A 25,100-nucleotide genomic window follows, 5' to 3' on the forward strand; every position below is an offset into this window, starting at 1 on the left:
TGCTAGATATATTGAACATTTTTTCATATAGTGTTAATCAATCACATTTTTTCTTCCGTGAAGTGTCTCTTCAGATCCTTAGCCCATTTATTGATTGGGTTATTTGGGTTTCTTTTGTGTGTGTTAAGTTCTTTGAGTTCTTTATACATCTTGGAGATTAATGCTCCATTTATGATTTTCTTCCATTATGTAAGCTCTCTCTTTATGTTATTGATTGTTTCATGTTATTGCTGTGAAAAAGCTTTTCAGTTTGATTCCATCCTATTTATTGATCCTTAAATTCACATTTTGTGCTTTAGGAGTTTGTTAAGGAAGTCAGTTCCTAAGCTGGCATGGTGAGGATTTAGGCCTACTTTTTCTTCTAGTAAGTGCAAGGTCTCTGTTCTAGTGCCTAAGCCCTTGATCCACTTTGAGTTGATTTTTGTGCAGAGTGAGGTCTTTTAATTGACAAGAATTGTGTATATTTATGGTATACAGCAATATAATTTTTTAGCTGTAGGTATGTATTATTCAATGGCTAATTCAAAACAATTAATATATCCATTACCACACATACTTATTATATTTATGCAGTAAGAACATTTAAAATTTATTTTCTTACCAATTTTTAAGTATAGAGCACGTTGTTATTATAGTCATTGATATTATAATTATTAGCTGACTGCAGTCACCATGTTGTGTCACAGTCTCCTGAACGTATTTTTCCTAACTGGAATTTTGTATACTTTAACCAATATCTGTAAATTCTCCCTACCTCCCAGACCCTGATAACCTCCATTCCACTCTCTGATTTTATAACTTCTTTTTTAGGTTCTACATGTAAGTGAGATTTTGCAGTATTTATCTTTGCTTTGCCTGGCTTATTTCATTTAACATAATGTCCTTCAGGTTTGTCCGTGTTGTCATAAATGACAGGATTTCCTTTTCTTTTAAAGCTCAATATTATTCATATATCTATATTTATCTAATTATCACATTTTCTTCATACTTCTTTCTGTTTGATGGACACTTTGATTCCACATCTAATCTATATTACAAATGAGAGTACAGTTTAACACACTGATTTCTTTTCCTGTGCATATGTACCCACAAGTGGGATCACTGGACACATATTATTAGTTCTATTTTTGATTTAAAAATGTTCCCACAATGGTTGTACTCATCATCTACATTCCCACCACTAGTGTACAAGGTTTCCATATTTTGGCACATACCTCACCAATCTTGTTTTCTTTTTCTTTCTTTCTTTCTTTCTTTTTTTTTGGATAATAGTCATTCTAGCAGGTGTGTGGTAGAATCCTTTGTGTCTATGAACTAAACTGACAGATGATTTGGCCCATTACAAGCAGAAACATTTCACGTTGAAGAATTTTTGTTGGTATCTAAAACTACATGATCCCTGAATGTGTCCTGTTTTACCATGAGCTGTGAGCATAGGTCCCAGCTTCTCAGAGTGGTCCATCTCTACCTGTCTGTTTTTGGAGATGGGAGGTCATCCATAGTAAGGCTGGTCCCACAGAATGGAACACAAGGTGGTGACATCTTTATGAATGAAAGATTCTTTTTTTCAGCCTTTAGTCAATTTGATACTTCCCCATCGATGACTACTTGTAAGTCAGTGTCCATTTGTCTGACTCCAACCTGAGATGGTCTTGGTCAGCTTGAAATAACAATGACAAGAGGCTCAGGTGTTTTGGTGGCCTCTATTTTGAAGTTTGGAAGATCTATGTCTGGACAGCTGTGTGCAAAACCTTCTGCACATGGAGATCAGCATATCCCCCAATGATATAATGAGTAAAGCTAGAAGAGTAATGAAGAAAAATGACAGGCGCCTGTAAAGGAATAAACGGGGTATGCCTCTGGTAAATAACTCCCTGAAGGACTCTTAGGAATGACTTACTGATTAATTGAATCAATCCATCATTCTTGGGGTGACAGCACCAATTTGCCATCTTTTTCTGGGAGTTGTTTAATTCCTTTGTTGTTATAGCTTAAATTCATATGAGGGTAGAAGAAGTAGTTAAAAATATAACTGTTTTATTATTAAGCTGCCACATTATTAAGGCACTCTCAAAGAAAAGCTTGACATTAATTTTAGTAACAATTTAGCCTGTGCAAGATCATCAACCTGTGGCTTGTAAAGGGATTTATTTCCTCTATGAATTTAACTTACCAATATCACTTTTCATTATCCCCCATCAAAATTTTCTCATTGCTTCTAAATTCCATAATGTTTAAAGATTTTTTAAAATGATCTTTGTTCTCATTCTAGAGAATATAAAAATACCTGCTTTCATCCATTTTAATACAGACTCACCTTTATTTTCTGTGTTGTCACTGGCAACCATAACTCATAATACTTAACGCAGATTTCAGTTGCAAATATAATCCTTGAAAGTATTAATCTGGTTTAAATTTTTGCTGAATAAAAAGGCGTAGAATTGATGTTTCTGATATTTTTCTCCCGTCGCTATTAAAAGAACGATTGTTTCAATATTCTAATTTGTTGTAAATTACATATAAGGTTGATTATGGATTTTGTTCTTTTTTTTTTTTGGTTGTGGGTGAAAGGTAGATGTAATAAAATGAAAAGAGAATTGGACAAAAATCCTAAGCAAAGATTTACATGAGATGAAAATAATTTTGGGGTTTATATTTTGAAATGTAAGAATCTTAATGCCAAGGCTTCTTGAGGATATGTCTTGAGTGTTGAAATTTTAGGAAAGATAGATAAAATGTCTGAAGGAAGAATTTTCTTGACAAACAGAGAAAGCATCCAAAATGAAACTGTTTAAATAATCCTAATATTAGTTATTTTTAAATGTACTGTAAAAGAAATTAACAGAAAATCTTCTCTGTAACTAAATAGAATTGATAAATACATAAAATCATATATCCACATGTTTACATGTGGGTAGAGATTGATGGTTTTCAAAAGAACATATAATAAAATATATTTTAATATTGAAACTATATTGAACATAACACATAATAATTCAAAAGCATTTTATGATTTAAAAATGTCTTAAGGTCTTCCTTTTCATGGTGTGTTTCAATTTACAAAGTCCAGGGTCAATTGATAATGCCTGAGATTTGATTTATTCTTTTCTGATCAGATTGCACACAAGAATTTGCTGTGGAATGTGAGTTAATTTTGCATTTTTAAAATACATGCTCACCTTGTGTAATTTCTTAATGTCTCCAGGCCTTATCTTACTGTCTGTATAATGAATAGATTTTGGATTCTCAAAGGTTTATTCTAAACATGGCCTATTTTAAAAATGGGTTTATATTTCTGAAAGAAAAGGAGCCATTCATTCATGATATCACAGTGAAACAAAGTGGATGGGCTTCACTGTATCAGAGGGTCTTTCTTTCTTTCTTTCTTTCTTTTTTTTTTCAGTACTTACCAAATGCATACCTTAGTTCTGCCTGTTATGAACCACGCTCATGATTTATTTAACTGAGACCTGCAGAAGAAGGAATCTTTTCTTTAAGGTAAATACATATGTATATTTATGATTGACCCATTGATTTTGTCTTTTTCTAGGCAACTGAGATGTTGTGTGCCTTTGACGGCATGGCGGTCATCCACGTCAACTTTAATGAACACCGTCACAGCAGTCTTTTCACACAGGGAACAAAAGTAAGATCAGGCTTGATCATTTACAAGGCTCTCCCCATGCAACTGACAAATCAAGGATTGAGAGTTGATCTTCAGCTCCTTGATATACTGCCTCAAAGCTGTCCTTGTTTTGAACCCACTTGAGTACTTTGACTTGTAGGGGCTGCAATGTGTCTGCATGCAGCGGAGGGGGATGCCCACAGCCTCAGTGGCCCCTAAGCCTGAAGCAGGTGAGCCAGTGGCTCTCTCTCCTCTTAGTGCCTATTGTGAACCTTGGCTGAGATGAAGGGCTACAAAATCAGTTGCCAGGGCTTCATCCTTTCTATTTGTCTCTCCTACCCCATAGCATGGCATTACATTTGTCTTCTGTTGAGGGGAATATCAATTTTCTAATAACACAGTTGATTATGTCATTGAAGGGGCAATAAATAAGTAGTTGAAATTATTTTATTGAAAATAAAATATATTTAATGAAAAACCCCCCAAAACTCTACCTATAATTTAATCAAATATATATATTTTTTAACACAGGGTCTTAACACCTTCATCAATTATTAGTTTGATACCAACTCTAAATCTGGAAGGTTTCCAAAAGACAGTAGGTCCATTGCAGACCGTCTTTCAAAGTCAAGGCCTCAGTGTCAGGAGGTAATGCAAGTACGTGTCACCTGTGACTGAGCTGGATGGTGCCCCAACCAGGCAGTTTCTTTTCATTGCTGACACATCCGTGCACTGCAGAGATGACAGTGCCTTCATGTAAATTTGATAGGGTTTCCCCTGTCAATGACATAATCAAATACACTGTGAGAAGTAACAGGGGTTTTCAGGGATGGCTCAGAAACTTAATTGTTTTTCCATTTATTTTTAAAATGCAAATTACACTAGTAAGTCAAAAAAATCACTCTGTTAAAAATACATTCAGAATTAACAAATGAAAAAAAAAGACACATCAGGATTGTAACTCTTGCCTTCAGAATATTAGGTTTATAACAAAAGCTCAGCCTAGAAAAATAGCATTCTTCACCGGATTTTTGAGGAGGATACAGCTGTACAACTTAGATGTTTTCCCAGATAGAATCACACCACTGTGCTTACTGCTCCTAAAAAAGGCCTGTCCACTGATTACTTTTTAGTAGTCAACAACTGTTTTTGAAAATTTTGGTGGTGGTGATAGTAGTGATTTGGTTATAAGCTGGCTGTAACTTAAAACGGGAATATGAGGGCTCATTGTCTGTATCCATATACATGTACTATAAGGTTGAATCTCTTCACAGCATGAATGTACAGTGAAACCTCATTTTAATAGTTACATCAATAGTCACATTAGAATAGTTTCTGGCATGTATAGTATGTATATTTTAGGAGTCAAAAGACAGTACATTGGTAAATATTTTTCTTGTACATTAAACATGCATGTCACTATAAAAGCATCATATGAGGTTTCACTGACATGTTTGCAATTGTATATTTTATACATGTACATATGGACAAACATATGCAAGCCACTGAGAAAAATCCAAGCACATGTGCTGGAATGTATGTTTGTGGTTTATGTTCCAATGGTAAACTTTTGTTCCTTTATTATTTTCAAATGTATATGCCTGTGTACATTACAAACATTCATGCAACACAGTTATGGGACCATTTTTATCTGAATGAGCTAAGGTCCAAAGGAGGTTTACCCAATAACTGAAACTTCATAAAAATCAAAGAGAAAAGTTGCTCCATGACAATTTATAAATTTCCAGTCTGGATTTCACCATAATTAAAGATGGTGTTAGTTCAACAAAATTTGATTTTAGTGTCTCAAGTGGATCCGAGAAAATCATGACTCATCTGAGTTACTGATAAGCCTGAGCTAATTATGTTTTCCACTAATGAAAACCAAATAATGCTTGATAATATAAAACAAAATTTCCTAGGAGTTCAGAATATTCCATAGACACATTGACCTACTATTAAGTTTCCAAAGGCATCTTGTTTGCCAACTACGTAACAGCACAGTTTTTCTGCCACGATAATACAGGAGGATTGAAATACACTCTAACACACAACAGATCCCCCAAATACCACAAAGAGATCTCAAATATTTCACCAAGGTAACTATTGACCCCCTCCCACCCACCCAAAAAATAATCTTGTATGCCGAAGTTAGAAAAGAAAGTTCACCTACATCGGGTCTTCCGTTTGAATTAGATATAAAAGAGTAAACATAGCTAATACATAGTCAGTTGGCCTCGGTTGATAGAAATCCACAGCTGTTTTCTGTGTTAGTAAAAGACATTTGTAGATACTTATAAAAGCACCTAGAGTGCAATAAATAAAATCAGTGAGTTAAGCCATTTTTGCTTTCTGCTCCCAATAGATTAATGAGTTAGTAGATTAATAAATTTTACTTTGTCCCACCCCCAACCCCATCAGAAGACCATACCTAATAATTATAAAGATGACTATTATTGTTCTTGTTATTGGTACTTGTCTCTTTTTGGCCATCAGGGAGGCTCAACGTTACATAATGCACTTTGCTGACAGCTGGCAGTTTTCTTACACAGACACACTGGAGCTGCTGAGTTATTCAGTCTTGTTTCTCGACACGAAACACACAGACTCGAACTCATTCGGAATGAATAGCAGTGTGTTAGCCTAAAGGAATTGACTCAGGGATGTCTGCACTGAGATTCTCTGGCACACAACGCAGGTGGGTTAAGGCAAGTATGTACGGTACAGCCTTTAGGGCAAACGACCTGCCATTTCAAACTTCGGTTACAAGGTCATCGTGGCATGTTTTTGTTTGTCTTTTTTGCAATTACATTGTCTAAGTAGCTGTGGTGCTATCAAGATGTATGGAGTGCAGAAAAGGGGGCTCTCAAACTAATGTGCCCCATGACTTCGCAGCTCACAGAGGTTGACTGGCTGGGCTGCCGAGGAGTTAGTAATGGCCAGCAGGGGGCACCAACGCGTCTCCTTTTGAACTTTAAAGGCCTGGGAGAAAGGAGCCTGCTTTCAGGAAATCCAGGATGGGCGTGTCCTGCATATTTGTCTGTTTCATTTAGAAAGGAGGTCAAGTGGAATTGGTTTGTGCGTGGTTGTGTGGTGTGTGTGTGTGTGTGTGTGTGTGTGTGTGTGTGTGTGTGTCCTGTTAATATGTATATATATTTAAATTCATCTGCTTCTTGCTCTTCATCAAATGCAGGAGGCCATTGCGAAACAAGTTCTTTGAGAGGTCCATGGGCTGACAAACTGAAGTCATCTGTATTATTTTGACCTGAGAGAGAGAAAAGATGTTTTTAATCAAAGGGGAGAGTGCTAGGTGCCTGTCCCTTACCACCTTTTCTCACCTCTCCAAGCACAAGTGCAAACAAAAAAGAAGGAAAGAAAAGAGAAGAAGCCCCAATTGGGTTTTAGCTAGATAAATTTCTTCTCCTTTTCTTTTTCCTTAGAGCAACTACCTGGAGAGAGAGACCCACTTGTGGTCATTCAAAAATCTATTTCTGGGGACGAATGAAATGAAGATGTATTACTGTACAATTGGGCTGCCCAATATAATGCACTGTTTTCACATGCTGCCTAATACTCCACAGGATTATCTCACTGGGCGGGAGCAGGATCAGATCTATGCTTGCTACTGTGGCAGTCCATGCAGTTACATTGCTAGAAAATTGATCTGTGGACATGGAAATTCTTTTTGCTGTAATTTCATAGTTACCAGTTGGTTTCAAAGAGGTTTATCAAAGTGTAAGAGAAAACATAAAAACCTTTCCTTTTAGATGGATTATAGATAATCTGAAAAATTGCAAAGCAAGAACATTCACAAAACCTAACTAAAAATAACAAGGACTGTGCATTCTTTGGCTATGGGCACTGAAACAGGGCTGTGACTGGCAGGCAGGATTGGCAGTGACTTCACAGCTTTGTCCAGGGTCCTGGCCACAGAAGGTTTGTGGGGTAGAATGAAAATCCCACAGCTAAAACTTCACATTACTTTTTAGCATTTGCTTTCTTTCAAAAGGACAGCTTTTATTTCCAGTTGCTCTATAATATTGTTAGGGTGCACAAACTGGCCCATGATGTTAAATTACTCTTACTTTACAAGACATATTTATGGCAAGTTGACAGGAGAAGGCACACTCCAAATGACAAAGACAGAGGAGATACTCAGGTCTCTGCCTCTCAGCAGGGAACAAGGTTTGTAGGTGAATCAGTTTTGATTTTTCACAGGATTTGAATAGGCAGTTGCTCTCAGATGAATGGTTTTGAGGGTTACAAAGTTTAAAAGGCCCTTCATTCAACATAGCATAGTGTAAAATCAAAAGGAAATAGAGGGAATGTACAGAAAGGGGAAGGTGCAGACTTTTATGGAAATAGGGCCATTAAGTCAGTGTAAGCTACACCAACAAGAAAATAAAATCAGGGAATGTAACATGAAGTCGAATTCACAGCCCACCTTAAAATTTGTTGAGGACTGAATTAAGGGGATAGGAAAAGAGGTTGATAATCCTGGCTGTACCACCAACAAGTTGTGTGACGGTTGTTTTCCTTTCTCTTGATCAGTTTCCTCATCTATAAAATAAAATCTTTGTATTCTAGGATCCAAGGTTTCCTATGGGATGCTTTGTGGAAGAGGTGATAGTAGGATTTTGACTTTAATATTTTATGTACCTTAAGTATTCCTGACTTCTTAAATTTGAATTCCATTAAACATGTAAATTAGTTCCTAAGCAACAAAATTTGAAGGGTCTTATATAATTTTACTATTCATGGGCAGTATTTTTATTACTTCCACTTGGCTTTTAAACTATTTTATTTAACATAATCATGAGAAATTTTGTCTTCAAGGAATTTAATCATTGACAAAGATATTCATTTTTATAAAGTCCCTGTTTAAATATCAACATTAGAATTATAAATGCCTGGTTTGAAACAATATGCTGATTATGTATAATTAGCATTATATATAATTAGCCTTCTCATGTTATTATTATAGATAGCTTAAAGTTAGATGAGTTACATCTAATCTATTATGGCTTGGTGATCTTTACTGATCATTTATATTGACCAACACAATGCAATGTTATATAATATAGTCAATATCAAGCAATGCATGCCTTGTAGATATTTGATCTACTCTTTTAAGTTCAAATACACTGTTATTTGTTACATGAGCTAATATTATATGTCATATGTCATATACAGAGGATATCCTTTGGGAAATGAGATATCTGATTTGACAAGGCTTTTCATGATGATGTTGGTTGACATAAGAATTATTTTCACTGTTAATAAATACTGTTTATTAAGCACTTACTATGAGACATATCCTATGTCTCCTATGTTTTACCTGGATTTTTTCATATAATTTCCAAACAATTAAATGAAGTACATGTGTTGTCATTTCTATTTTTCAGGTGAGGAAACTTAGGCTTGGTGAGATTAAAGTTTTTCAAACAAAGTTATATGATCAAGGTTATAATGAATTTAATCTCAGGCAGTATACTACTCCTAATTGCTTTGCCCTTTTAAAATAGCACACCTTACAGATGTTTACTCTAAAATATTGAGAAGAATGGCAAAGAATTCAAAAGATGTATAATTTTGTATTTTTGTTCTTGGAATTTCATGGAGGGTTACTTTACCATGGGGCAACATCCCTAGTCCATTTTATTTTTTATTTTGAGACAGGGTCTCTCTAAGATTTCAAGGCTGGCCTTGAATTTACAGTACTCTTGTTTCAGCCTTTCAAGTTTCTGGGATCACAGGTATACACAACCTCACCTGGCCTAATTTTATTTTTTGTTGTAGCTATCAGATTTTTCTGAGAGGTTTGGGTAGATACAGTATAAAGAGTATATTGCAAAAAAATAAAAAAGAGAGTATTAGAGGAAAATAATGTTAAGAAATATTTTATATATAAAGTATATTTTAAAATAAAATTTAAAGACAGCGAGGTTTCAAAGAGCAAAATTTGGGAAAAATATAATATCTGGTGTCAAAAGAACAGCAGGACAATTGGAAATAACTGTGTCCTTTTTTTGGAGAAGGCAAGAGTTGAATTTGGTTGGGAAAAAATGACTTGAAGGAAGATACCAGTCTATTTATTAATTCACTGGATTCAAAGCATAAGGAGGCTAGGCCAGTTTTTATTCACCATTACATTTACCCTACCAACTCCCAGCATCATCTGCAGGTGGTTGGGACTCAGACATTATTAGCACTTGAAGAGAAGATATTTAAATAAAATATTGAGGCCAGGTCAGGTTAGACTTGCAGGCTATGGCAAGAAGTTTGGATTCTGTTCAGTAGGTAACAGGGAGTAACTGATGGCTTTTGGGCAGAGAGGTGAAATTCTCAGAATAGTACTTTGGGAAGATTAATTTGGCAGCCATGTGGAGGATGGGATGGAGGTTCTGAAATAAGGAAGAAGCTGGAGTTAGGGCAGTGGTGGTGGGCATGTAAAGAAAGGCTTAGAGACGCAATGCTTTGAATGACATATAGTATCCTCTAACTTCTGAATCAATAAAGTCTCTTCTATAAGTGATGATAGCAAATGCTTGCAGAGAGCTACCAGGACACAAATAAAAAAGGCAGGCACAATGCATGGATCATTCTCTTTTTAAAGAGAAGCTTAAAAGGATTGTCTACAGATTAATCTCTTTGGAGGAGAAATACCTCCCAAATCCATTGATTATCCTATACACTAAAGATATTAAAAGGTAAATGATTTAATGGTGGAGGACAAGGACAACAAACACATATCTTCAAAGAGAGAAGTTCACATTTTAAAATGAATTGGAATCTTACTTTCTATTTTGATCTTCGCTTGCAATTCAGCATATCACTTGATGCTGATATATAGAATTTGTTATCAGTTGTTATCCAAGGGAATTTGCCTAAACACAGATATAAAAATCAGGCTCTGATTATATGTCTGCTCTTTTGAGTGCTAGAGTTCAGGGTTTGATAAGTTTCAGTGTTATTGTCCTAGTTTCATTTGCACTTTCACATTAGAAAAATGATAGAGAAGGAGCATTGCTCTGTTTTTAAAATTTCCTTTTGAATACTATGTATAACCATGGTGAATTATAATTAAGCATTTAAATGAGAACTCTTTTGAGAGTAATATGGAAAGCTGATAATTATACCAGGACAACCAACGTAAACTGGGACTAACCTCGGAAAAGCAGAAAATATGGTTTATATATAGTTTTTATACAATAGTGTACAATGTTATATCATTTTCAGAATATATAACTTTGTGGTAATTCAATTCTTGGAATATAATATACAAGATTTTGAGTCATGTAGGTGATATTTATGTAGGACTAATGGCAGAGATGGCATTTCTGTTAAGGTAAATTTTAAAAAAATTATAAATAAAGTATCAGAATTATTCCATTCAAAACAATATTAATAGTGAAAATATATAACTGAAGAAGAGCTTCATGCCATCTGTTTTGTGCCATGATACATTTTCTTGATCATTTTTTGGTATCCCAGAAAAATACCTCCAAAGCAAGGTACTTACATGTACATAGGCTGAAGTTGTAAGTGAGACGTCTTCTGGGGCCCTTGGTAGCCATAAGAGTCAAAGCCACCTATGAAATCAACTGAAAAGGAACAATTTCCTTCATTAGTTAATTTCACAGAAGAACCCACTCCTGGTTAAGGTTCACACAGATTACAACATAAGACTTTTATTTATTTATTTATTTTTATTTTTATTTATTTATTTTTTTACCATTATCAAAAAACAATTTTATTTTTTTATTTTTTTGTTTGTTTTTGTTTTTTTTTAATTTTTTATTTTTTATATTGGTTGTTCACAACATTACAAAGCTCTTGACATATCATATTTCATACATTAGATTGAACAACATAAGACTTTTAATAATCTGTTAAACTAAAAATAATTGTGGACAAAAAGTAAAAATAAAAAATTCTTCAAGGTAGTCATTTCCACTCCTCGAATGGTGTGAAATGCAATTATTGTCTTATAAGACTGTATTCACTTGGGAGAAGAAATTATGAACTTTTTTTTCCAGCAATTTTAAAATGCCATATGCCTTTTTGGCTAATATGGAGATTTTATGTATTATGTTATAAATGTTATGTCATAAAAATAATGATTGCCCAAGGGCATGTATCTAACATTAGTTGCACACGAGCAGTAATATGTACTCTGATTGTTGAGTACAAGGTGCTGTGGTGGAGTCCACGGAAGTTAACTCAACACGGATTTTCCTGCCATCATGTGTTTTACAATCTGAAACAATAAGAGTGAAGTATTCAAAGGCCATACAGACCCAGATATTTAAGATACAATGAGATATAACCAGAGTTACTGTGGGACATGATGTTTTACAAAATGGCTGCAACAGTATCTCCTATCCCACATGTTTTCACAGCCTGATCTTTAAACCCGTCCCATCCAGTGGTTGGAGCTTGTGGTCCTTTCCTCTTAAACATGGGCACACCTTTGTAGTCATTTGAAAATAGTAGAAATGATACTATGTGACTTCCAGTGGCAGATCATAAAGGTGTCATACACTCCTCTCGCTCTTTTGGGCAACACAGCCACCATTGCATGAGGAAAGGCAAACTAGCCCACATGGACAGAGAAATGCAGAACCATCGATAGGTGCTGAAGCCGACAGGCTAGTGAGGTTCCAACCTATAGCCAGCATCAACATCCGGACATAGGAGAGAAAATGCCTCTAAGTGATTCCAGACCCCAAATGTTGAGTCAGTTCTGTTTTGAAGTCTTCCCAGCTCAGGTTCCTGACATCAGCGAAGAGACATAATCCATTCCTCTGGGCCTGAGTTATTAACATACAGAATCTATGAGCATAATAAATGATTGTCTTATACCTCAAAGTTTTGACAGAAATGGTAATGGAGACAGTAAATAGTAACAGTGACATGAAAAAGTTTATAATTTTTTCATTTTTATTTCTGGATATAGAGGTTGTATGTGAAGATAAAAGGCAAAACAACAGGAGGCTGATGAGCTAGATTACAGGAAAAAAAGGCACAGGGAAATAGAGGTTGAATAAGGATGCACTAAGACACCTCGACTTTTTCTAGTATTGTATCCTATTGGCTTACTTTGTCTAGTTTGTGTTCTCTTGTCAATATCCTAGGGTGGTCCATATGGAAACTAAAGCAAGGGGCAATGTAACATAAAGTCTGTGATATCTGTGCTTTGAGGAAGCCTTTTCCCATTAAAAAAAAAAAGATCATATTTTTTAGAGCATTTTAGGTTAATTTAATTTGTGCTTTAGCAAAATTTAGCAAAAATACAGAGATTCCTCAAGGTCCTGCCTTATATATGCATGGCCTCTGTTACTATCAACATATCTATCAGAGATGGAGTTACAAGTGATGAATCTATGTTGACACATGATTATCACCCCAAGCCCATCGTTGACATTGGTCTTTACTCTTGGTGTTGCAAATTCTATTGGTTTTGGCAAGTGTGTGGCATGTATCCACTATTATACTATCAAAATAGACTTCTTGCCTTAAAAATACTCTGTGTTGGGGCTGGGGATGTGGCTCAAGTGGAAGCATGCTTGACTGGCATGCGTGCGTCCCCGGGTTCGATCCTCAGCACCACATACAAAGATGTTGTGTCTGCCGAGATCTAAAAAAATTAAAAATTCTCTCTCTCTCTCTCTCTCTCTTTAAAAAGAAAACAAAAGGAAAAAATACTCTGTGTTCTATCTAACCATGTCTCCCTCCCCATCATCCTTTGGTAATCACTATTTTTCACTGTCTCCATAATTTTATCTATCACAAGTGTCATAGAGTTGAAATCATATATATATATATATATATATATATATATATATATATATATATATATATCTCACAAGATAATATACATTTAAGTTTCCTCTAAGTTTTTTATTTATTTCTATATTTTTTTGGTACTGGTGATTGAACCCAGAGGTGTTTGTTTGTTGGTTTTTTTTTTTTTTTTTTTTTTTTTTTTTTTTTTACCACTGAGCCATATCCCTAGCCTTTTTTTTTTTTTTTTAACTTTTGAGACACAGTCTCTCAAAGTTGCTGAGGGCCTCACTAAGATGCTGAGACTGACCTCAAATTTGGAATTCTCTTGCCTCAGCCTCCTGAGTTGTTGGGATTATAGGCATGAACCACTGTACCTTACTACTTGTTGGTTTCTTTTAATCATGAGAAATACTTTTTTAAAAAATTTATTCTGATTTGTTATACACAATGGCAGAATGCAATTCATTTCATATTACACATATAGAGCCCAATTTTTCAAGACACTGATTGTATACAAAGTATTTTCACACCATTATTGTCTTATACATGTACTTAGGGTAATGATATCTAACTCATTCCACCATCATTCCTACCCCCTTGTCCCCTCTTTTCCCTCTTCCCTTTGTTCTACCTGAAGTTCCTCCATTCATCCCTTGACCTCCCCCCACACAATTGCCATTATGCATCTACATATCAAAGAAAACATTTGGCCTTTGTTTTTCTGGGGTTGGCTTGCTTCACTTAGCATTATATTCTCCAACTTCATCCATTTACCTGCACATGCATGATTTTACTCTCTTTTAGTGCTGAGTAATGTTCCATTGTGTATATATACCAAAGTTTCCCTATCCATTCATCTACTGAAGGGCATCTGGGTTGGTTCTATAATTTAGCTATGGTGAATTATGCTGCTATAAACATTGATGTGGCTGTGTCCCTGTAGTATGCTGTTTTTAAGTCCTTTGGGTATAGACTGAAGAGTGGGATAGCTGGGTCAAATGGAGGTTCCATTCCCAGTTTTCCAAGGAATTTCCATACTGCTTTCCAGATTATCTGCACCAATTTGCAGTCCTACCACTCCAGTCAGAGTGGAAGCTATTAAGAATACAAGCAACAATAAGTGTTGGCGAGGAAGTGGTGAGAAACACTTTTTGTGAAGTAGATAGCCTCTTTTTCCTTATCAGAAGTGGAGAGATCCTGATATTAGGAGGATATGAGTTTAAGTACTATTTGGTCTACCTGATGGTTGTGTTATCTTAGGCAGGTTACAAATTCTAAATTGGTGACAGCTTTGGAACTTTACCATGTATTTAATTTTATAGAAGAAAAATTTTGAAAGTGAATTTCTATTTTTTTCTACATTGTTCGCACTTGAATTTTAGCTTATATAGACAATATCAGAAGAGCTGTACAATAATTAAATGGCAACACTATTGACAGTTTGTACTTTGAGAAATTTTTTTTAAGACTAGTGCTTTATTGCCTGAATTCCCATTTTTAGGGTGAGCTCTTGCCAAACAACGGACTTCATTATGAACAAGATTCCTGAGAATTATTCCCAGGGTTAAAGCTTCATGACTTTGGTGCTAGAAAATAGAGTGGGCCACAGTAGATGAAGGACAGAAATAAGCAATAAGATCTCAATGAAATTGAGATCCAGATTTATTGTGTTATTGTTATTGTTGTTGTTTTGAGATATTTCATTAGCTTGTTCCCAGAGACTGCAGATAAGCCAGACGGTGATTATGAACCAAAGATTTTGGAGTACCCCTAGGGATGGAGTACCTGAGGAAATAAGATAAATCTTCAAGTTCAAAAGATGGAAGTAGGACCAAAAGTGGGGACTAAAGCTGAGTAAGACACAATGCAGACCTCCCTAAGACACAGGGGGAGGCCAGGAAGGACTTAGGGTGTGTCCTGAACATGAATATCCTGAACACTAATAGTGCCTAAACTTTAATGTAGTTTGAATCCTCTGGGGCTTGCTCTTTAGTTGCCATGATCTGTATGTTGGGAATGTGGGTAGAACTGGCTCATAGCTACCCAGTTGGGGAGGAGAACACAAACTCCAAAGGAAGGAGCCCAATTTTCCAGATTCTTCTGAGTGTTCAGTTGGACTGGATCATGGAAAATGTTCCAACAGTCAGAGATCCACCATGAAGATGAGAAAAAGAAGATGCTCTGAATATAACCAGGGTGATTTTCACTATTTAACCCTGGAGGGGACATTCAAATTTAAGCCAGTAGCACAGGGCATATTTTCTATAGTTTACATGAAATATATGCCAGAGTTCACAGCCTAGGAAATTGTGCATGACCAATTTCCATGTGCATTTGGTTCTCAGTAATTGTTTGGATGCCTTTCTAAGTGACTTTAGGGAGGAATAGAAATCAGCTGTAACCAGTTGACCACCATTAAGACCAAAGTGAATCAGCTAGGTAAACCTGATTTCTGAACCCTTTTACAAAGGGTCTTTCAGTGCCTTATGGAATGCTTTAGGATGCCACATGGGTGGTGAGCAGAGGTGGATGAAATGGCCTTATTACTCTCAAAAAATTGAAATACTGGGGTTGGCTTACGTTTTAAAGATATCTTTAATACCACTTTGATCTGTTCTCAATTTATTTTAAATGTTTCTTCAGGCTTTATAGGAGCTACTGCTTACTGTAAAATTTTTCTGAGCAATAGGGATTATGAAACAGCTGATAGATCCTTCTCCAGGTAATTATGAAAAGAGTTACATGTGGGGTCATAGCCCACCTCTGCATTATTTTGAAAAAGAGTATCTTTTATCAAAAAAGATCTCTTTAATTTCTGAAAAGAAAAATAAAATACATTCCCAACAATTGTGAAGTGTTTAATAGTGCCTAAAGCTCTTTCAAGAGATATCATTTATCTTTACAATATTACTGTCAGGTGGGTAGGAATAATTATCTTCATTTTACAAATGAATACAGGTTTATTGCTGGAGGTAGTAAACAGCAGAGGACAGGACTAGAAGTCAGGTATTTTCTTTCCTTCCAAGTATATTCTGCTTTCACTCTTGCCATTCTAGTAAATTCCTGGAACATTTTCAAAGATGATCCAAGGTTTCAAGTCACACATTGGATTAAATCTAAAATCTTTAGAATTTTATTTTCTTTCCACATTATTTGCCAAAAGTTTTGAGTATTTCTTTTGTGTTCTCTACAGATTATAGGGTCTTCTTTTATTATTTATTCTCCAGCATCATTATTTGTGTTCCTGGAATTTTTTGCTCTTTTTGTCTCCTCCTTATCTCCAATCTAATATTCTAGAAATATTGTGATGTGAACAGTGACTGGCCCAGTTGCCACTGGGGTGTATCCACCAGTGACAGTTACCAATGACGTGTTGTGAGTTCTGCAATATGTCTCGCAAGGCGATGAGGCAGGTGCAACTAAAGGCTTAGTTCATTGGCTTTTGTCTAATAAATGATGCAAGCCACCACATAAGCACTCAAGTAGTCCTTCCTTCTGAAAATTGTTTGTTTATTATCAGCACCATCTTGCATCACTCTTATTACAGTGAGGTTTTTGCAAAGTAATAAGGGATGTTTTCTTTATTTCAATGTGTCATATTGTCTGTGTTACACTTCAATGCTCAATAGAAAATGTGAAAGGGGAGTTGCTGAAGTCCTGAGTTAGAATTAGGAGGATGAGAAAGAAAAGATGTCAATGAATGCAAAATAAATAGACAACGAGGTAGAACACATGAAACATATAGTGTTTGAACATGAAGAAGGGGAGGGGAAGGAAAGAGTCAAGGTTGATTCTCAGAAGGTTTTTTTGTTAGGGTAATGTTGCCTCTTTCAACAGAACAAAAAAGAATGTCAGGAAGAAGCTGGTGTCTGGTGTGGTGAGCCGTTCCTGCGGACTGTGGTCGCCATTACATGATGGCGCTGGCTCCGTTGTGGTCTGTGAAGGACAACTCCATATCAAAGAGAGTTGGCGTGTTCCCAGCTCCTTATCAGAGAAAGTTGGCGTGTCATTTTCTAGCACCCTGTGAGAAGGGTACACGTGGCAGCTTTGCATTGGGGTTCGCGGTGCTTTATTAAGGCTGGGAGGGGCATCCGAGGTAGGAGTAGAAGAATTATTAGAAGAATATCAAGGGCCTGAATAAACTGCTGAAAGAAGATTCCTGAGTCGCGTCTTCCTTGCGGGCAAGGGGGGTCGCGACAGTCTGGCTTCCTTTTGGAAATGCAGTTTTTAAGTTATAAGTGGCACCCAATTGGCAAAGTCCAGGAAAAGGGAAAAAATAAATGTAATTGGTGCAAGGTGAATTGGGGACTTGCTTAGATTTTAGAGATGAATTTCTGTTTTCTCACTTAGCTTTATTTGCTTCATTGCAACCTATCTCTACCTGACATATTATAAATCTATTTGTTTGTCGATTGCCTCTGCCACTATGATGTAAGCTGCACATGATTTACTGTTCTTTGTTGTTTATTGTTTACGACAATAGCCTGGGAACTCAGAACAATATTTGGCTCATGGATGACACTCAATTCATATTTACTGAATGAACTCCATAGACCCTTTATGCTGCAAAGGAAAATAAGGTACTTGATCAGTGCATGGAAGATGCTAGCAAAATTTCCAGATAAAATTGGATTGAGTGTTTTTATCCTTTCTTCCACAAGGTCTTGAATGATGTAAGAAAAGCGAAAATATTTCATAGAAGATTTGGACTGTTAGTTGTCAGTTAAGTGCTTTGAGATAAACAAAAGAATCTTTTTGGATATCAATGGTAAGAAGCCACATCTGCAACTTTTCTGGTCAAGGATGGTGGAAGAAAAGAGGCTAGGATGTGCTTTAGCATTAACATGGCTAGGTTGAGATGGTCATTCATTAATGAATGCCATACAGCATCACAAATGTTAATCATTGGTAGGAAATACATGATTCTCTTTCTGGATAGTTTGTGGCATCCTAATCAGAGACTCACAACTAGGCAGAGAGTGACAAGGTAATAGAGCTTGCATTTGTTCAATCATTGCCTCATTGGAGGAGTTTATCTTTGACCCTTCAAAGACAACTCAGGATTTAAAAAAAAATAGCTTTTTTGAGTTGTAGTTGATATACAAAATCCACACATACTTTATATATACAGTTTGAGGAGTTTGGTATTTGCATACCTATGAAACCATCACCACAATCAAGGTATCAGACATATCAATCATTTACAAAAGACTACTCAGGAATGTTATCATTTTCTTTGCAAGTGTGGCTACAGGGTTTTCTCTTAGCCTTAGTTTTCCTATCTGCAATCTGGGTATGTTCATATCTACTGACCTATGGAGGCACAGGGAAATCCAATTATTTTAAATTAGTAAAATGCCATATCAGTTAAATTGCTACAACTTAATCATGTTAGTAATCGTAGAATTCAGAAATAATAGAATAAGAGAAAAATGTTTCATGAATAAATATTCTTTAATAAAATATATTCCCTGTGGTGAATCTCTGTTTTATTTAAACCTTTAAATCATGAACACAGAATTCAGCAAACCTAAAGCTGCTTTTTTAAATACATGTTGGCAGCGAGGTATTGTAATATAAAATTGTCCCTTGGTTACTAATGACAAAGCCACTAGTCAACACTCTTTTAGAGACAGGGCTGAAAAAAACCACGAGGGAAAAATTGAAAAGGCAGTTCACAGAAAACTAAGCCTAAATATTTAGAAGAACTCATTGAAGGACGTTAAAGAATTTGTGTGGGCCTATGAAAATAGAGTGTCTATCCATTACCTCTGCAGGTATGAATTTTAATGGTACTTACTCAACTTGCACAAAAGGAATTTAAAATACAACTAACCATAGGCCAAATGGAAAAAAATAGCCTTCTTCCCACACAGACGTGGTGGCAGCAGTTAAAGCTGACTGGGTGAGCTTGGGGTTTTCAGCCTGGACTAAAATCTCCTACTGGAGAGTGAGTTCTCCCTAGCCCCACCATTAGGAAAACACAGTCCTTTGTAGGAGCACTTAATCTTGTAGTTGTCTGAAAGATCACTAAAGTGTGAGGCTACTAAGGGTTTCTAGCAGATAAAGTACACATTGAATGAAATGAGTCTGATTAGCTAAATCCGGCAGAAGCTTCACTTCCTAACCATCTTGTCAGATATGTTTTTCAAGGTCTTAGGATCTTATTTTCCATGTTTCCCTCTTAGTTGTCTCAGAATCAGATCCTTATTATTGTAAACTTGGTAATACATATGCACATGTTGAAAAAAATGAAGGCCCAAAGCAGTACCAAGGTGTCATAGTAAATAAAATATTTATTTAGTTAAAATATCTTTGAAAAAACGCTTTAAGCTTTTAGTTCCAAAGACCTAGTAAAAAGGAAATATAATTTCCACTAGAAAAAAAAAAAGATTTTGTCAGGTTGTTCTTGTCTCTGCCAATTCTCAGGAAAAGCAATACCTAGGGATTGTAAGAAATACATGAGAGTTTTTTGTTGAGGACAGAATCTTAATATTAGATTGTCTTCTAATAATAGAATGCTATCATTGGATATATCACAGGGAAGCTATGAGGTAGCAAAAAACTGGAGGCTTTGGAGTCAGTTATCAAGAATATATGTAACAATAAATGTTGGCGAGAACGTGGGGAAAAACTTCACTCATACATTATTGGTGGGACTGCAAATTGGTGAAACCATTATGGAAAGCAGTATGGAGATTCCTCAGAAAACTTGGAATGAAGCACCATTTGACTCAGCTATCCCGCTCTTTGGTTTAAACCTAAAGGACTTAAAATCAGCATATTACAGTGATACAGCCATCAGTATTTGTAGCAGCTCAACTCACAATAGCTAAGCTATGGAGCCACTAAATGAATAGAGAAAATGTGGTATATATGCGCAAAGAAATGTCACTCATCTATAAAGAAAAATAAAATTATGTCATTTGCTGGTAAATCAATGGATTTGAAGACTATCATGATAAGTGAAATAAGCCAATCCCCCAAAGCCAAAGGCCGAATGTTCTCTCTGATATATGGGTGCTAACACACAATAAGGAGTTGGGAGGGAAGAATAGAAGTTCATTGAATTAGACAAAGGGGAATGAAGGGAAGGGAGGAGGGATGGGAATAGGAAAGACAGTAGAGTGAATCAGACATAACTATGTTCAATGCTCATATATGAATACACAACCAGGGAAATTCCCCATCATGTACAACTGGAAGAATGGAATCCTAATTAGAATAAGTTATACTCCATATATGTATAATAAATCAAATTAAACTCTATTGTCATATGTATATAAAAAGAACTAATAAAAACATATTATGGGGGCTGAAGCTGTGGCTCAGTGGTAGCGCACTTGCCTGGCATGGGTGAGGCACTGAGTTTAATTCTCAGCACCAGGTATAAATAAAATAAAGGTCTAGCAACAACTAAAAAATATTAAAAAAAACATTATGTTTAGATTCAGGGTCCCATCTTTTTTGGAAAAAGGATTTATACAAGAGGGTTGGTTGGAATTATGCTTTAAAATGTATATTTAGGCTATTTACTAATGTGATTAGAATTATGTAGTCCAGGAGACTAGATGGAGAAAAAAAAATTAAATGTAAGAACTCTGTACTGCTAGGAATGTAAGAGAGGAAGCCATCAACAGAAGCTGAAGAGAACTGAGCAGGTCTATGGAGATCCTTTAGACACTACTTAGTTGGTTAACTATATAGTCTGACAAGCAATAAAATACCCCATGTGGCCTAATGTAAAAACAAAAACAAAGAAAAAAACAGAAAGATATTTTATACTAAAACCCAAATACATAGAACTGAGTTTCCATATTTCAAATATTTTTGGAAATCACCTTGCACATTATCAGAAAGGACACAGAGAGGGAGGACCAATCTGGTGTTTGGGTCCTTGAAGCCTAACAAATATATCAGCAAAGGAAGCTGTCCAAAGGAGTAGTTGAGAATAAGGACACGGAAAGACCTGCATCCTGGATTAGGCAGGCAGAAGGTCAAGTTCAGTGGATGAATTACTTTGCAGGGGAAAATCTTACCTGTTCTTCTCAGATTTGGGCACAGTTTTAAAGAGGCAAAAGAATAATCATCAATGTAGAGAAGTATTGAGTTCTGGAGGAGAAATTGAAGGAGTTTTTGTTTGATAGCACTGACTTTCTCAGATTTGAGTATTTGGTTTATGGAGGCTGGAAAGGTTAGGAACAGGTCCCATGGAGAGTGTGGCACACTGTGGGCCAAAGAGTAGAAAGCACTGTTAAGTAGGACCAGCGTCCAGCTGGGTGAAGCAAGTACACATAGGCAGTGGGGCATAGTGACTTTCCAGCATTGGGAAACTACCCAGGATGAGAAGTAGAGAAATGGAATCTGAGCCTCCTCAGGCATGGATGTTGAAAAGCCAAGCATGGAGGTAGGGTTATGGGAGTACCACCACTTTTGCCAACCCTGGGGACAGATGAAGGGTAGAAAGATGGGAAGCAGGAGAAAGCCCAGGGTTCTGGTGCAAGGAAGCTTCCAAATAGCGGTGAAGACACCTCTTTCAGGAAGGAGGCAGAAGAATGAAAGGAAAAGATGGGAGTCTACAGCTGGTTGGAGAATTTCAAGAACAGGTGGTCTTAGATAAACCTTCTACCACCATACTGAAGGTGATCCCAGTATTGCTTCCATGATGAAGAACTTGAAGCGGGTGGATGAAGTGAGTGGTATGAGGTGGGGTAGAGCTGAGAAGCTGAAGAAATTGTAAAGCAAGAGTTGAAAGATTGCATATCCAGATATCTTTGATACTTTCCATAAATGTGGAGAAGCATGCAGAACAGGATGAAGCAACTAAGTCAACTTCACCTTCAATATGTCTGGGCTCACTTTGTGTCACACCACTGGGATGGATTGGATTCTCTGTATTGCTCTACCCTGGTAGAATTGCTTCCAATTATATATGACATGACTTTCAGACAAAATTGGAGGGAACAGCAGTTATTACAGTTATAGGTGAGCTAGTTAGACAGGACTTGGCATGTCTTCTCAGCTGACATCCAGGATATATTTAGAATGCACAAACCATTTAAATGTAGCAGTTTTAGTTAAGATCATGGACGCATTAACATATGTATATTTAGGGGAATAAAAAAATAAACATGCATGCTATAATCACTCATTAGAGAAATATTCCTCACCTTGTAATTTTTGCTGACATTATCTTTTTATCATTTTTTTCAGCCTCCAGAGTAGAAAAATCACAAAACGCCTGAGCCTAAATGAATCATAATCATCTTAGTAGAACAAGAGTAGCAGTTTCAGGAATGAGAATGTCCTATGATTACTCTTAGCATTTTATTGATACATGAGCGGATTGAAACTAGATTTGTTATTTTGAACTCATTAAAAACATTTAAAATTGTACTTGTGTGAAATATGGTGTACATCTAGTCAACATGGGCACAAACAGTAAAAATGTAGTTTTCTCTTAAAAAGATGTGCCTAGTTTATTAAAAACCTATATATCTTTCTGACTTGTCCTTCAGTTTTATCTGAAGTGTCACTTCCTCAGGAAGGAATGTCCTCTTCTTCTAAACTACATGAGATTCTCTTGCAGTGCATTCTTATGGTACCCTACTTTCTTTGTCTGCATTTCTGTGGTTTCTTTTTTTTTTCATTCCTCTTTCTATTGGAATTGTGTGCTACACCACAGTCATTATTAAGGCAAAGAGTGTATCTATGTGGTTCTCTGCTTCATCCCTGATGACTGCCACAGAGTAGCTGCTCAATAAATATTTGTTGGAAGAATCTATCTGGATATTCAAGCAAAGTACATAGGAAAATATACTAATAATTGGGAGGCTTATAATAATTCAGGCCACTTCTGCCTCTAATGGTTGTTTGACTTTCTGCAAGACAACTCAAGTTTCCTGATCATCAACAAAAAAAGTAAGAGATTGCTAAGATTGTTCATAGATCTATGATTCTGCAAATTCTATATTTCTAGGATTGGTTTACATATCAATGGTAGCAATAAACTGTTTAAAATGAGCATATCTGTAAAAACATAGTGAATGGGGAAAAATCGTGCAAAGGAGTTATTGCCATCTGGCTGTTACTATCATGCATTGATTTTACTATGCAAATTTTCTGGGAGTTGAGCTGCTGAATAGAAGATATGTATACAGTCAGTCCTCCAGATCCAAGAGTTCTACATTCATGGATATTACCAATCATGGAATGAAAACTTGGGGAGAAAAAGTTGTGTCTCTACTGAACATGTAGAGATTTTTCAAAATATTTATTTATTTATGTATCTTTAGTTTTAGGTGGACACATTATTTTGTTTTTATGTGGTGCTGAGGATCGAACCCAGTGCCTCATGCATGCTAGGCGAGCACTCTAGCACTGAGCCACAATTCCAGCCCCCAAGATTTTTTTTTTGTCATTATTTGCTAAATAATATAATACAGCAACTATTTACATAGCATTTACATTTTATTAGGTATTATAAGTATTCTAAAGATTATTTAAAATATACTAGAGGATTGTGTAGGTTATAGGCAAATGCTATGCCATTTTATATAAGGGACATGAACATCCATAGACTTTGGTAGCCCTGGGGCCAGGGGTGTCCTGAAAGCAATCCTGCATGGATACACATGAATGAGTGCATATGACATTTGGAACCTGAGGCATGACAATTCCCAGTGGAAAAAGAGTAATTGAAAAAAATGTCAGACTGGGAAGGGAGAGTAGGATTTGACAGGGTTGGGGCCCTCAGAAGTACTGTCCCCCATCCAATTTAACTCAGTGATGATGGAGTATGAATGTGGGCCTGGGTGCTTCCCTTTGCAGCCCCACTCTTGGGGATTCCTTTGACATCAACTTCATTAGTTACAAAGGCAGCAATCCATATCCAATTTTCTTCTTGTGTCAGGATTGTTCATGTATAAACTAGGCTCCTTTGTTGGGAACATTTGAAATTAATCCTATAAACAAACAAACAAACAAATGCAAATTTTACACTTCCTGCCCTAGCCAACCCTGCTGGCTCTGAGGTCTGGCTACCACCTATGATACATAAAAATGAATTGAAATTCCTACTCTGGACCTAACCTAATTTTCATGTGATAATAGGCATGGATTCCCAGAAGTGTTGTATGCCTCTTGATAGTAACATCCTAATTTCCTTTCCTGGTAAATGTTTTAAATAAGATTTTCGCACCAAAGGAAATTAACCTTTAAATTAAATTATAAAATGCCATCATTGATTTTTGTCTTCACCCTAATTACTTTCTATTATTTAAACAAATCACACCTCCTGTAAGTTTTAAGTTTGTTTCTCTTTCATTCCCTGCCACACGATGCCAACCAATCATCGCAGAGGCCTTTCTGTGTATCCTCTGCTGGAGTGACCTCACTTAAATGTCACACAGGATTGAGGATTTGCGCTGGCTTGCTGTTGACAAATCTCCCTTTCAGCTCCTGCATGTAAGGCTAAGGTGTTTTCATTCTGCCTGCCTGAGGACAGTATTTGGAGATTGTGTTTCTCTGTCCTCCAGATATTAAGAAGGAGATAGCCAAGCCCAGCTTTCTTTTCTCTTAGATGCCAAATCCCAAACTAAACACACCTGGTGTAACGAAGTGGACACCCACCAACATCATTCATCAAAAGACTGAGGTCATCTTCTCAGCCTGTTTCTTATCTGGA

The 25,100-nt window shown here is 36.2% G+C and overlaps 1 protein-coding gene across 3 annotated transcripts in view; it reads right to left on the minus strand.

The window, feature by feature from the left end:
* Window positions 1-5,751: 5,751 nt before the first annotated feature.
* Window positions 5,752-25,100, minus strand: part of LOC144369061 (sodium/potassium-transporting ATPase subunit beta-1-interacting protein 2-like) — a 168,322-nt gene continuing 148,973 nt past the window's right edge. The window contains exons 3-5 of one of the 3 annotated variants that reach the window (XR_013428500.1): window positions 11,148-11,229; window positions 10,424-10,512; window positions 5,752-6,890 (exon numbers count right to left, since the gene is read on the minus strand). Coding sequence is in view for 2 of the 3 variants with exons in the window: in XM_078028131.1 (XP_077884257.1) it covers window positions 6,881-6,890; window positions 11,148-11,229 (92 nt within the window). In the remaining variant the exon portion in view is untranslated. Of the gene's footprint in view, window positions 6,891-10,423; window positions 10,513-11,143; window positions 11,230-25,100 lie in introns of those variants that run through there. The other 2 variants (XM_078028131.1, XM_078028132.1) reach the window with 2 other exon arrangements.

The sequence above is a fragment of the Ictidomys tridecemlineatus genome, chromosome 12 (genome assembly GCF_052094955.1).
Source record: "Ictidomys tridecemlineatus isolate mIctTri1 chromosome 12, mIctTri1.hap1, whole genome shotgun sequence".
In the NCBI taxonomy this organism is placed as follows: Eukaryota; Metazoa; Chordata; class Mammalia; order Rodentia; family Sciuridae; genus Ictidomys; species Ictidomys tridecemlineatus.